The sequence below is a fragment of the Takifugu flavidus genome, chromosome 10 (genome assembly GCF_003711565.1).
Source record: "Takifugu flavidus isolate HTHZ2018 chromosome 10, ASM371156v2, whole genome shotgun sequence".
Lineage (NCBI taxonomy): Eukaryota > Metazoa > Chordata > Actinopteri > Tetraodontiformes > Tetraodontidae > Takifugu > Takifugu flavidus.
Window position 1 is genome coordinate 6,100,696 of NC_079529.1, and position 14,350 is coordinate 6,115,045.

General features: G+C 40.6%; 1 protein-coding gene across 1 annotated transcript in view; it reads left to right on the forward strand.

Annotated features, from left to right (window-relative positions):
* The window catches only part of cobl (cordon-bleu WH2 repeat protein), a 34,769-nt gene that overhangs the window by 13,306 nt on the left and 7,113 nt on the right, over window positions 1-14,350 (forward strand). The window contains 2 exon segments of the mRNA XM_057045779.1: window positions 2,334-2,513; window positions 8,985-9,582. Coding sequence (XP_056901759.1) covers window positions 2,334-2,513; window positions 8,985-9,582 — 778 coding nt within the window.

The following is a 14,350-nucleotide window of genomic DNA, read 5'->3' on the forward strand; positions in this document are numbered from 1 at the left end:
GGATTAACTTGCGAAACACTGCCCTGCACTGTACTCCTCCGCCCCGTTACCTCCGTTGTTAGGGTTCTGCTATTGTCTCCTTTTTCTTAAAGGGCTGGAAAGTCTTTGTCTGCAACAGTTCCCTCTGACTGTTTATTTCACTGCAAAGAAATTACAGTGCTGAGAAGGCAAGGTCATAAAAAGGAAAACATATGAAAGTGAAACAATAAGTTGGCTTTCCTATGAGCAAAATTCAATTTTTAGTATTTGAAGAGAAGAAAACCATTTTTCTCTGTGATATGATTGTTCCTGAGCCAGGGACTTTTGTCAGCCCTCGTAAATGCACACAAGCAAACATATGAAGTGCACTGCATACACACAATGTAGACACAATTTTATTAGCCCGGAGGCATCAAATTACGCTACCTCGGGTGCATTAGCTCTAAAAGCCAGGTCTGTTTGTCCTAATTGTTCATTAGGGGCCAAACGGCTGCACTTGTGTGCATGTTATCAGTGTATGGTCTGAAAAATGGATATGTTGGCTCTCATGTTACACAGCATTACTATTTGTGAGGACAGGAAACCTTTAAGAAGGAAAATATGCTCGTTTCTGTTTTCAAAAAGAAAAATAATAATAACTAAATTATGCATGATGTTTTTTTTTATCTAATGTAATCCTTTTTGGTCTCTATTAAAACTGCCACTAAAACATTATAATTACTAGAGTTACATTATCATTTTCGTAGATAAATGTATGTAGATACCGGTATAATTCGTCAGGTTTTTCCAGTCAACTAAGATGCTAATAATGCTGTGACCAGTGCTCATTCATAATGTGATTTATTCTAAATTATCACTATACATTTGAACTATGCCTAACTGATTTCTATAGAGTTAAAGTCCTAATCAGCAGTTTACATTTTTTAGCAATCATGCCCACAATGACCATCATATTCAAGTTAATAACAGACTTATATTTGTGTTCAAATGCAAACATTTTTATTTTGATCAGTCACTGATGCTCTAAAAGCCTTCCCCAGAGGTGAAGCATTGGATGATATTTCCCAGGCAGAAGTTTAATACACTCCTTTTATGTTAGTATCTCTGCACTTGCAAGTGCTGCAGTGTGTCTGTTATATTTTCTAGTCTATTTTGACAGATATGAGGATGTTTACCAGAGGGGAAAATAGAAGAAAGTTGGTGGGAAAAGTCAGAGAGAGTTCATGTGAATTCTGTCCTTTGAACATCACATTTTGTTGAGGTGAACACAAGGTACTTTTTTAGGATTCCACTTGGAAATGACATCAATCACTCACTTTTTTGTTCTGACAGCTTCTGTCTGCTGTCTACCAAAGATCTCTGCTCATACCCCCAGACATAAAAAAGATTTATTCTCTACATCTTTTTCCTTATATTGTACATTTGTGAATGGTGCGTTTTCCCTGCTTTACTAATTAATTGGTTTGTTAATAAATTATTGTATTTTTGAGAAAGAAAATATGATTTACTACAGACTCTTATTAAATGTTCCCTTGTTGGAGAAAAAGCTACTGTTCTCAAGGTCAAGAAGGGCTGTTCTTTTCCCATCTCTCCCACTGTGAGATATTCTAACCTTGGGCCCAATTAATTCTAATGACCTGAACTTTATTTGCTCTGCTTCTATGATGTATTCAAGCATTGTCTGAACAGATCAGCTAATCTGCTTTTAAATGCTTTTCGTTCCTTAAGTCATGGGGGAGTTTGGTACCCCCGTTGTGCCAAGTCTGTACCAAGCTGAACCAAGGGGAGATTCAGACATTCGGGGGCACTTTGGGTTCACTTTGATCAGAAGGTGAAAATCATTTTTGTTCCAGTCCAGCCACCCTTTGAAAATGGCTCACACTTTCAACTTGGTGTGGTATTGTTGTGATTAAAGAATGGACCATATGGGCACTGACTGCCAAATGCAAACATTGCATTGTTATAATTGAATAAGAATTGTTCCTGTCACTATACATTTATCATGATATTACATAATTAGATTAAATTAGACAATTGCACTGAGGAAATAATAGAAGAAAAGTGCTATCTTATTCAGTATTTTGGAGAGATTAGAGTAGATTTGATTTCTGGTGCAGATGCATTCACAGCAAGTGATTGGTTACATTATTCAGTGTATGGCCTTTTGTACTTCTTTGGTATTATAAAGTAATCCAGTCAACAGTTGATTGGACCTATCAGTTCAGCCACGCTCAATTCACCCAATTATCCTGGCATCTGGCTAATTTCAAATGGATATCATATTCCCCCGACTCTAAACTGTTACAATGTTTGTTACATACTTATTCATACATTTGTCTTACCTCACCCCACAGGATCTGTCCACCATGTCAAGAGTTTCCATCACAGAAGATCCGCCCACCCTTGGTCACTCTCAGTCAGTGATGAATATACCACGGACGCCCCCCAGTGCTCACATAAAGAAGCGAAGGGCCCCAGCACTGCCAGGGGCCCCACCAGTCACAGTGGGCCATGTTAATTTTGACGGCGATCAGGTACGTATGCATATGCCTGGATACATGTTTTCATTCATTTAAAATTAGGTTAATGCTGCAGCTCTTGTTTCATCGTATCGAGCTTGAAACCAAGCAGTTTCCATTTTACCAGAGGCAACACAATTATTACGATTTATAACAGATCCAGGTTTATCAGCTTTTTGGCTTTGGATTAGAATCCACGTGCTGCAATCTGTTTTCTGCGCAACCCTTCCTCTGTGTGTTTTGGCCCGAGCTTTAACTCCTCAAGGTCAGCACAACTTGTATCGTCTACTTTAGAACAACTCCCTGCGGCCTCATTATAACGTCACGTTAGCATACTGAGAAATGTTGTTTAGCAACCGACATCCTGTCTCTCACCTTGAGATAATAAATGTTTATATTTAGGCGATGGCCTGTCTTGTTGAATGAAGTTCTTGAAAGAAAATATTTTCAAAAAAGCAGTGACAGCAGAGTTATGCACGCTAGTCAAATTATATATGCTACCTCAATTCAGGAATAATTGTATGCATGGATACATCAAAACACTTGGTGAAACTACTTTGTTTCAGCAGTGCATTTTATTAAAAAGTTTGAGGTTTGTGCCTCTGAGACATTCATTTAGCTGTCCATCTGTCACATTAAGAGTTTTAACTGACACTGCAGCTGAGCTTCACAGGGCAGGAGTTAGGAAGGGCATCTGAGGACTTGACGACTTGCCTAATTATAGGTGTCTCTGTTGCTCTCGTATGACTTCCCTGAAATGTCTTTCCGTCGAAAGACACACATATTCTGTCCTTACAGTATAAGGTTATGGTGCGATGCAGGACGGGCTCATGTTTCACTGTGCAGTTTTTTTTTTAATGCGTCTAACAAATCGGTGCATAGTCAGCAGGATTGAGGTGAGCAACATTGTTTGCTTGGTTTTTCTCTGAACACAGTTAGAGAGGATTCGTTAAAAAGTGTCATTCTGTGGCAGCATATATAACAAAGGGAATTACCATTAAAGGTGTGATTGATGTGTAACAGCAAGGAGGGGATAGGTGTCACGCAACACTGTAGCCGTTCAAATACAGGTTTGTGCACAAGGGACGGGCTGGCTGGGTGCCAGTTTACTTGCCCTAAACAGCCCACAGTTGATCACACGATGCTGTGCATGTGCGTGCTTATCCATTGGAGATAACAGGATTAGTCACATGATAGCGAGTTATATGAGGACAACAGCATAGCCTGTTTAAGCATTTTGACTTTAAGATGCAACCGTGTGATACAGTTTGATAAAATTGATCCTTGGTTTGTACAGCACTTTTTTGTACTTTTTTGAACTATGTGATAGTTCAATGGCTTGAGCCTTTCCCTGAACCTATCAAATGAAAATGAGGATTTTAAAAAGTTTCCTTTGTGTGAGCCAACGCAGAAACATGACAAGGCAGTCGAGGGACAGTCGACCGAGTGTAAACTAGTGTAAGGAGAAGTCACACATCTTAAGTCCAGGCCAAGAAACTTAGCTGCAGCTGCCAAAAGCAGAGACTCACAGTTTTGTTTTTCTTTGCTGAGCATGTGTACGCTGCTTTCTTTAGATGCGTCTGCTTTCTCGGTGTACCTTGCACTCTAAGCTGCAACACTGTGTTGTCAGAACTGTTGGGAATACATATACATGAAAATGCTATACTATAAATGAGTGTCCACTGCATCATTGAGGGGTTGTTAGGATGAAATTGGCAGGATAAACAAATATAAATATAGAGAATTCAAATGAAGAAGTTGATCTCTACTCCTTAACCCAGTGTTAAGCCGCGTGTCAACCTCAAATCCTGCTTCGCAGCACAGCTCTCTGGAAGTCTGTAAAGGCCGATGGAGAATCAGATGTTTTCCTTTTTGGCTCCAGTAGTCGAACAGTTGGAGCCAATTAAAGGCTGTTTCTGCTGTTTAACAATCAACAATCTGTTTCTTTTTGGGAGCAATACTGAATTCGATTATGTGTTGGAACATCAAGTTCAGAAAACATAACCATGTTTCTTGCAGGGTTTTTTTTTCACCCTCAGCATTGATAGGCGATCCATTATTGTGGGTTGTAAAGTAAGCCATGTCTACACAGGCTCATGTGATAAAGAAGAAAAATGATGAGCTTCGTACTGACTGCAAAGATTTTTTACGGCTGAGAGTGGCCTGAATGATGAAGTCAGAGTGACCCGGGCAGAGAGTGAGCATTAAGAGCTCAGAGACAGGACTTACAGGGTCACAGGGAATGGCGGACTTTCAGAGAGATGTCATCAGGCTTTAGAAGGATTTGACATGTTGGGTTGTATCACATTAACCTTGTATGAGCTTTGGGAACCACTTCAGAAAGTTTTTCCAGCAATTAACTTCTTTTAAGCTTTAAACAAACAACATTTATGTCTGAATGAAAAGGTGGTAGAATTAAATAAAAATGTAAAGCATGTCCCTAAATCTGCATTGATTAGCCCCACATTCCAAGAAAGGGGGGGAAAGTAGAAGATGAATGGATGGATGATGGATGGATGGATGGATGGATGGATGGATGGATGGATGGATGGATGGATGGATGGATGATGGATGGATGGATGATGGATGCATGGATGGATGGATGGATGGTTCCTAAATTTAAAAATGCATGACGATACATTTTCTTAATTTACACTAGAATTATGCAAAGTGTGTGCATTTATGCTAATTAGTAAAGAACCACAAATGGTTTTCAGCAAAACTCTTCTCACAAGTCTAAAATAGCCATTGTGTTAATAAGTTTCTGTGCATGGTAGACTGCTGAGTGTGTTCAGGGCTTCGTCACAGATAAAGCTGGCATCATTTTTTTCCTCGTAATGATCCGTCACTCAGAAGAGAGTCGGCAACAGAGGGAGGCTTGTTTTTTTGGGTTTTTTCCCTTTTTTTCACAGCCACCGTCAGGACGTAAGAGCAGTGAAACTCCAGTCTGATGTGGTTCAATCAGTCAGACGAAGTTCATGGTTCTACTGGAGCCATATTCTGATCTGCGTGGGTTTCATTTTCCTCTGCTTTTGTTCTCTGTTTTGTTTTGTTGCCTCTGTTTATCTGAATTTTGTCTTTCTTACCCCCTACGCCCCTTATTAATATATTTTTTTGTGTGTCTCGCACCTTTTGTTTTGCCGCTTTTTACAATACTTGTCAACTCGTCACCCCCCCCCCGGGGGTGAGTTCTGTGGGGTTTTGTTGCTCTCTGTGGCTGTTGTATTTGTGGTTAAAGACCCTTTGCCTCTTCCAGATAAGAACTCTTGAGTGAACAAAAGACCAGAATAGGAGGGAAAAGTAGAAAAGAAACAAGAAGTTAACCTGGGTGTGAGATATCATTATAGGTTTCAAATGATGTAGACACAAAGGGTTACTTATTTCTCTGTGGCTATAGTCTTTGAACAAAATACAAAAAAATTATTTCGTGAATCCATTTGTGAAAGCAATAACTGCCACTCTCTTCAAATGTGACTATATCCATTTCTTAGTGCTGCAGCTACATCTGTCCTCATTAATCCCAAAAAGAGACATTTCTGCCTATATTTAGTCATTTTCCTTTATGTAATCTGAATGTGTACAATATTTGCTTGTACAAAAGAATCAGTCCATTTTACTTTGTAATGTCCTCGTAGATATCACATTGCATATCTTTTACTGGAACTCGCACATTTAAAAGCTGAGTTAGGAGGCAGCCGTAGGTGAAGACTTCACCACCCAGAACAAGTCACACCTTGTTGGGTGTAGGCAGTTAAACAAATAGGACACGCAACAATGATAGTCTCAGTTTGAAATTGCATAAGGTTACTTGCGTATTGATTGGGTGGCTGAAAATGACTGTGAATTTTTGCATGTGTCTTTGTGTTTGTACATTGGCAGTATTTGACATATGTGTTCATTTTAGATCACTAATGTGATAAAATTAGAGAAGAGGGAGGCTAATGGCTGAGGAGTCGGCCATCGTTGCCTGATGCTTTGAGTAATTGTGCAATTCAGAAGCTAAAGGCATTTTCTTTTATTCTGAAAACCTTTGACCCAAAACATAATGGACACACACTGAAATGCAAATGTGCAGAGAAGGTGTTGTAAACTTTACATTTCTGTAGGTTAGTAGGATGAAGTAAATGAAAAAGAAACTGGGTCAGCTATGTCTCCTTATCCTTTGTTAGTCTCTGCTACTCCCCTCATGTCATACATTGTTAAGAAATAACACCCTTTCCCACCCTACGCACTCACATATTATAACACACACACACACAAACACACCATGTTTTTGACCTCGGTGCCCAAAGGCTTGAGACAGTTCATCTGCATGATCTTTATTGTCTCTGACATCATTATCTCCACACACATCCATATGTATGTATGTTCACACATGCATGATTCTGTGTGTAAACGCACACATACCTCATTTCACATTCCAGTCCATCACAAAGCCCCTCACCCATCAAGAGTCCTTCCAAGCAAGTGATGAATGGTCACGCAACAGGTTGAAGCCGCCATGGGTGGCCTTGTGGCCCTATCTGATCAACATGCTTCAACATGGGGCCCTTTGCCTCTTGGATCATAAGAGTGGAAAATTTAATGGACACACCAGACTGTCCCAGAATACCTCATATTAACTTTTGTGCAGAGGCACATTCCCTGTTAAAATATACCCATGACCCCTGTGAACAATGCTTTGGCCTGTTTCAACATCCCACTTTAAAAGAAATATTCTCCTTGTTAACATTGTGTTGTGAATTTCTTTTACAAATAACTTATTAAATTAGATACACGGAGAGCATTTATCCATAAGGGGTTCATAATCACAGTGTGTTCCCAGCAGATTAAAAAAAAGAAAAGAAAACTGCTGAAAACAGGTAAAAACTGAACTGCTGCAATCAAGCTTTATTCTGAGGTTTATGTTATTGCTGCCATGGAAACAGATAAGTCAGTTAAATTGATTCTTACGAAACATGTCACATACTCACTTAGTCCAAGTCAGTCACATGAACTGCTGGTGACCTGTTGATTCTATTATAGGGGGTTAATGGGGTAATGAAAACCTCAATTTGAAAATTGTACTGTGCATATTGAAAATGCACAGCCAGCCTGTAGGAATTGTGCTTGAATGCAGCACACTTTCCTTTGCTTCAGTTTTTAACCACCCTCAAGGAGGCATGCGTCTCTCCCGATCATGGCTAAGGCCAATCAATAACGGCACATATTCAACCCCACAGCCCTTAACAGCCCCCTAACTCAGAAACCACAGCAATGCCTTAGATATACCGTTGAGAGTGTGTATGTGCTCAGTGTTATGTTTCACTCTGCAGGAGACACAAACAGGGGACATACCCACTACCCCCCCCCCCCCCACACACACACACACACACACACACACACATCCACACCTCTTCGTAGCTGTCAGTTTTCCATTTGGGCTTTAAATTTGACCCACATTCATTGGTATGTGTAGTTTTGTATATGTATTAATGCCAAAGAAAGTAAGGGGTAGAAGAGCTAGAACAGTTTGAGGTGGTGGGGGTGGGGTGGATGGGGGGGTTGTCAGTGCAGCATGCCATGCATTGAGTTCATTGGGTTCACGTGCATGAAGGCAGCATGTTGCATAAAGGAATGGTGGCCTGATGTCTGTCATGTTGTTCTGCATTATGCAACCCTGCATACAGCTCCAGGCATGTTTCCCGTGTTTGACAAGAAAGCAGTAACTTTGCACCTTTTTTTCACGGACAGACATTTGAATGATCTCTTTAGCTTCTTGAAGTAAAATGCATGTGGAACATCATTCAAGGTTCAATGTAGCTTTATTGTAAATTCTGATATAAGTGTGCAACATATACATTGGATTGAAATATTTTCTTTGTGCTAAAGTTATAACCTCTGTTGTCACTACTCTGCCAAACCTTTTACAGTCATATTTACACACAGAAAAACATAAATTTGATTTAATATGACCTTCCAGGATCACATCTTTCAATTAATAGGCATCAAATGCAGATGTAAGTAGATGGCAGTATTTAATATTTGAAACGTATCAAATTAGCACAATTACAAGTCTTGGTTGTGCAACTAAATAATCCAATTAAATAAATATTTTTAACAAACTGCAATACTTTAATTTATTGTAATCTCTTTTATTAACACATTTATGTACGGTAATTAATACTGTTACCCGAGTTGCAGAGAATCCACACTTATCATTTGGTATTCTGCTTAATATAAAAATAAGAAATACGCTATTGCACAAATTATCTGGTTTAATGCCAGTTATCATAAATCTCCATCTAAGGGGATCATTTAAAAGCAATGTTGGCAGTGGGTTTGAAGACGCCTACCAGACCTCAACGTGATTAATTACTCTGTAGTACTTCAGTTTTGGTAATCAGGCTGATTTATTGTTAGAAAACACACATACACACCTATATATGCAAAAAAATTATATTCTGAAATTTATATTCTGCTTTTTCTTTCACTTACTACTTGCAGACGGGTGTTGGCTCGGAAAGTCAACAGAAGAAACGAAAGGCTCCAGTGCCTCCTTCCACCCTGACCTCTGCCAGCCCAGGTCATGACAACGCGTCAGCCTCTGTCGCTCCCGCACCTGTCAGTCAAACTACACCTAACCCAGTTTCCATTACCAAAGTAGTGCAGTCATCTCCCAGCTCGCCCTCTGTTGTGGTACCAGAAACAGAAAACCCACTCCCCTTGAAAACAGCAGGGGTAGCTCCAGCTGTACACGCTGCCACCCCATCCAGCAGCTCCAAAAGCAGCAGCACCCCTGACAGTGCGACGTCCAACGATTCTAGTTCTGAGCTCAGCCACTGTGACGACACAGACACGGACCCAGACCCAGACCAGACCAGTTCCCAGTGCAGCAGTCTCAGCAACAGTACCGTGAGCAGTTCTGTGCTGGTCCAATCGACCATAAAAATCTCCAGCAACCAGGTGGAGGAATCAGAAAAGTCTCCTCGCATATCTGCCAAATCAAGACAGGAGACCACCACAGCCAGCAATTCCAGGCCAGAGAATGAGTTCGACCTCAACCTAAAACTGGATGAAGCTGAAAACAGACACAGTGCAATGGGTAAGCATCCTGGAAATCATATGAAAATGGTTAAAACCCAGAACAACACGCTACAGTGATGACACAAACATTTGAATGGAAATATTATCAACTGCACACAACCCATATCGATACTTAAGCGAGGTGCTACAGAAGCTGAAGTAATTAGGTCTACATGTTGTCTTTGTCTATCTTCCTGACACATAACAACCTTCATTTATCAATTGACAGTAAATCATCGATCGCCACAGTCTTGGCGTTAATATTGAACACTCCCTTTGTACGTCAAAAACTCAGACAGTCTGCCCTGGAGGGCTGAGCTGTCAGGCTGCTGCAAATCTGAAAGTCAAACAGTCGAGAATGACGTACATTGTGTGTGTGTGTGTGTCTGTGTTTGGCAGGACAAGTGGAGCTGGTTTTTATCATTTCTCATGAGACAGCAGAGTCATTGTCTCTCCCTTGCACTTATCCACTCCTCAAGCTCATCCTATTTTTGACATTTTAGCTCTTTATCTGGCTCTTATATGCTTGCACCCCCGTACGCCGTCCTTCAAAGGGGATGCACACAAACGCAGCCACGTCTATCTTACATTCAAACAGGATCTAGCTGAACTTCAGTTGGCCTCATATTGATCTGTAAGCAACCCAGATCGTTCTCCACAGCAAAGCGAGATTGAAGCAGAAGGCTGTCATGTCCTCAGAGATGAGAGGGCTGTAGGTCTCAGAGAAAGGATGAGAAAGGTGAGGGTACCACAGTAGAGTTCAGAGGAAGGAGCATGGGAAGGTTTTGGCAGCATGATGACGGGGTAGCAAGGTAGAAATGAAGAGTCTGAAGGGGTTTTAGAGAGGGGATCCCAGTGGAAAGGCAGATTAAAGCAAGAGAATGAAAAAAGTATGTGAAGAATTGTATTAGTCAAGAAGAAGCACCCGGAGCTTTTAATTACTGGTATATATTTATTGGCCTTGTTTCTCTTTTCCTTCTTCAACAGCTAAAAATAATGTAAAAAAAATAGTGTAAAATGGCCAAATATTTAGTCTACCTGGAAAAACCTCATTAGTTTTCCAAGAAATATCAGTCACTTTCCTCTAAATGAGCTAATATTTTAGCTAAAAATGTTGATATGCGCATACTCATTTCAAGAACTACTGTATTAGACTGCTTCCATGACTGGAATCATTTGGTCGTCTATGTTCTCTAGCATGTCTTAATTATGATGTGACCTTTATCGTCATGTGTCGACAGCCCATGCTGTTCCTCCCCATTGGTGATGGTATATTATGCAGAAAACAGCCCATTTTTGATTATGCTGAAACACAGTGTGCAGTTGCTCTGGCAATCGCTTTTATTATTATAGTCATTTTCCCCAACCCCAATGCCCACTTGAATTAATTTATGCATTTTCTATCATATCCTGCATCTGGGTTTCACTTTTCTTTTATTGTCAGCGTCATAAATGCATTTGGATAAACCACACTTGATGCTGTTTGGCCTTCAAACACTGCCTTTAAACAGAGACCTCATCTAATAAGGTTGAATATTTACTAAATCGTCCAAGCAATTGACTTGAACCAAGCTTGTAGTATTCCTGATGCTGAGCAGGCAAACGGAGGAGCTATTAAACCCGTGTGGAAGAAGCCAGCGTTTGAGCAGCCTCACATTACCGCCTACCCTGCATGCCTGTTCTCCTACAGGAACCATTGATCAGCCAGCACCGCCAAAACCCCGTCGCTCCACAGGCCGAGAGTTGCAGCAGCATGTGTTTGTCTCCTCCCTACCTTCCCCTCCCAATGACACCCCAGTCAGGGTCTTAGCACAGAATCTGACAGAGGCTGAAAAAACAGCTCCCCAGTGTAGGTCCCACATGGACTCCCTCTTCCATTCTTTCACTTTTAACCATCTCTTTCCCACTTGCAGCTGCTCTCCTGGCATTCTGACTTCTGCTTCATTTATCTTAATGTGTTTTGCAGCTATCCTTTTAATGTCGGAGCCACCGCGCTGTTTTTACCAGCAGACTTGCTAACCGGTAATCAGTCAGTGTGTGGTTATGGTACTACATTTCTATAAATGTCAGCCTGTAAAAAAAGAGTTAGGGCTGGGGTTAACATCAATCCACTGAAGTGTTTTTATTGTCTCGATACATAAATCATACCAGGATACAGGATATAACACAGTTTTGGTGCAGTATTGTATCGTAGACACAAGGTCAGAATGGCCAAAATACAGATTTTTCTTTTGTGCTGTTTAACCATCACCCACAACACTGTTTCAAGATATTTATGTTTCAAATCTCATCTGTTATCTTGTTTACTCCCCCCTCCCACCCCCCATCCCACTCCCCACTTTGTAGTGTATTGCTGTGGGCCTGTGCGGCTGCGCTCCAAACACACCTGAAGTCTCTCTCTGGCTCGAACCCTCCTCCTTCTGCTTCTACATCACGGCTCCTTTCATTGCCGCTGGACCTTCCTCTGATGCCTCAGAACTTTTTACTGTTACTTCTGTCTGATTCAGTTTGTTGGCCATCGTCTCCAGAAATGTGATTAATGTGATTATTCTTTTCACTGAATGTGGCAGTGAAATCCTCCAGCTTCACTTGCAATGCTTCCTTGGATTGTCTTTTCTTTTTCTTTTTTTACACATGTCTGTATATATTGGTGATGGTTTGGGATTACAACATGATCCCTGAGGGTTATTGATTATGCATGAGGTCAGAGCTAAGTTAAAAATGGACACGCAGAATGCGCTGAGAGGACTGTAGAACGAGAGAAACCCAGGACGTATCCGTTACAGTGTGATTGATGAATGACGGGCTGAAATGAGGCCATGTGATATCTATCAGTCAATATTTTCAGTCATGTGATATCTGGAGATCAATAATTGGTTAGCGTATGTTGTCCATGTGTCTCTAGAGTGGATGTCTGTTTAAGACGACTGAGAAGTGCATGCATGCGGCTGCTAGCAAGATTATGTACAGAGTGATATATCAGATTACCTGATGCTTTTAGGTAGAGATACATCATATTACGTATTTTGTTAGCGATAACTCCACACCGATTTAGCACCAGATTTATCGTTATTGTGAAATCTTAGCTATGCATGGCTGCTTGTTTTTTTGTGATTGGTAGGGAACTCATGTTTAGTTGTTTGAGAATAAAGCAGATATCAGTATTTCACAAATCAATTGTTGTCAACACATGTAATATATATGTTGCAAAAGCTGCTTGATATGCAGTTCTAGTCCCTCTTTCACACTTTCCAACATAATGAGCCTTAGCATCTTCGGTTGGCTATAATGCTTGAAAGAGTAGAGCAATGGATGTGGCCAAAGGGAGATATACAATAACTTTTAAACAGTTTAAGAGTTCCACATAGCATGCAATATGGGTTTTGGTTTAGAGTAACAATGTTTTATGGGGGCATTAAGATGCTGGAAGAAGTGTAAAAATGCATTTAGTTCTCTTTCTTCACTGTGTGTAGAGGCTCCTCACTGTCTGGGTTCTGTGCTTACAGCAAATCCAAAGGAGAAAGCTGTTAAAACCCTACGCTTTGTTATTAAGTTTTATTATTATTATTTTTTTATTAGTCCCGAGGGGAAATTCAGATCTCGCAAACCATATTGTCATCACACTACCCGACTGTGAGGTTGGATGTCCCACTTTTTCCTGATCTCGTGCAGCTTTTCCGCAGAGGTGTGATGCAGAGATAAAAAAAATAGAAAACTATCCTGCATGCAGAAAATGCATTTTGAAGGCCGTGTAAAATTAAACAGCTTCAGTTTCATCAATCCAGGATTCTGCTTTGAGATTGTGCAGAATTACCATGGTTTGATTTGACATTTTTACACTAACACCTCACAGTGTTGATTTTGCTTCTGTACTTTTGCACTTTTCTGGCTTTTTATCTGGACGGCTTGCATGTGGAAGATCTGTTTTTTACCATAGCACTTTATTACAATGGCGTATGTGTGCCACAGTAACATAGTCGTACGTGCGTGCATGTGTGTGTGTGTGTGTGTGTGTGTGCATGGGTGAATGTGCAGCTATTTCTGGCATGACTAAACCATTGCTGGGAATGAGCTGACGGGACAGTCCTTTGAGTCATCACCACATCTCCTGGAAGTGACTGTTCTCTTCACATTAATAGGACCTGGCCCAAATCTGACAAGCATTGCATACACACTCACTCACACACACATTTACACAGAGAGGGAGAGAGGAGCACTCACTGTGGGAAGAAATATGGAAGCATATGGCTGCACTCACAGACTCTCAGATACCTGATATTAACAGCAAGGTCACTCACTGTTAAGCTCATTTAGATACATTCCCAGCTGAGTTGGACTGCTGATGAAACCTTAACAAAATGTGATTTATTTTTTCATGGCCTAGAATTGAATGAGATCACTGACAGACTCTTTAAGTTGTTGAAAAGCCACAGAACTCGCCAGAGTGTCGTACTAAAAAGATAAAGCAAGACTAGATTTATACAATTCACTAGAGCCTAAAAGGGTGCTGTGAAAATTAAATTAAGTGTTTGTTTACAGTAAATCCACCCACACATCATTAAAGCTGTTTTATCAAGCCACAAGTGGTTGTGGCTTAGGCTTGCGTTTGTATATTTTGGATTCATTTGGATCATGTTTCCTTGTGTGTACTTGCACACTTGCCTGTATGTGCACTAATGTTTCCTCTCTTTACCCCCTTCTTCCATCTGTTTATCCTTTTTATCACCTAAGTTTGTTTTTCTACTGCATTTTCTTGAGGAGTTTTTTCCGATGCATCTTAACAGTTT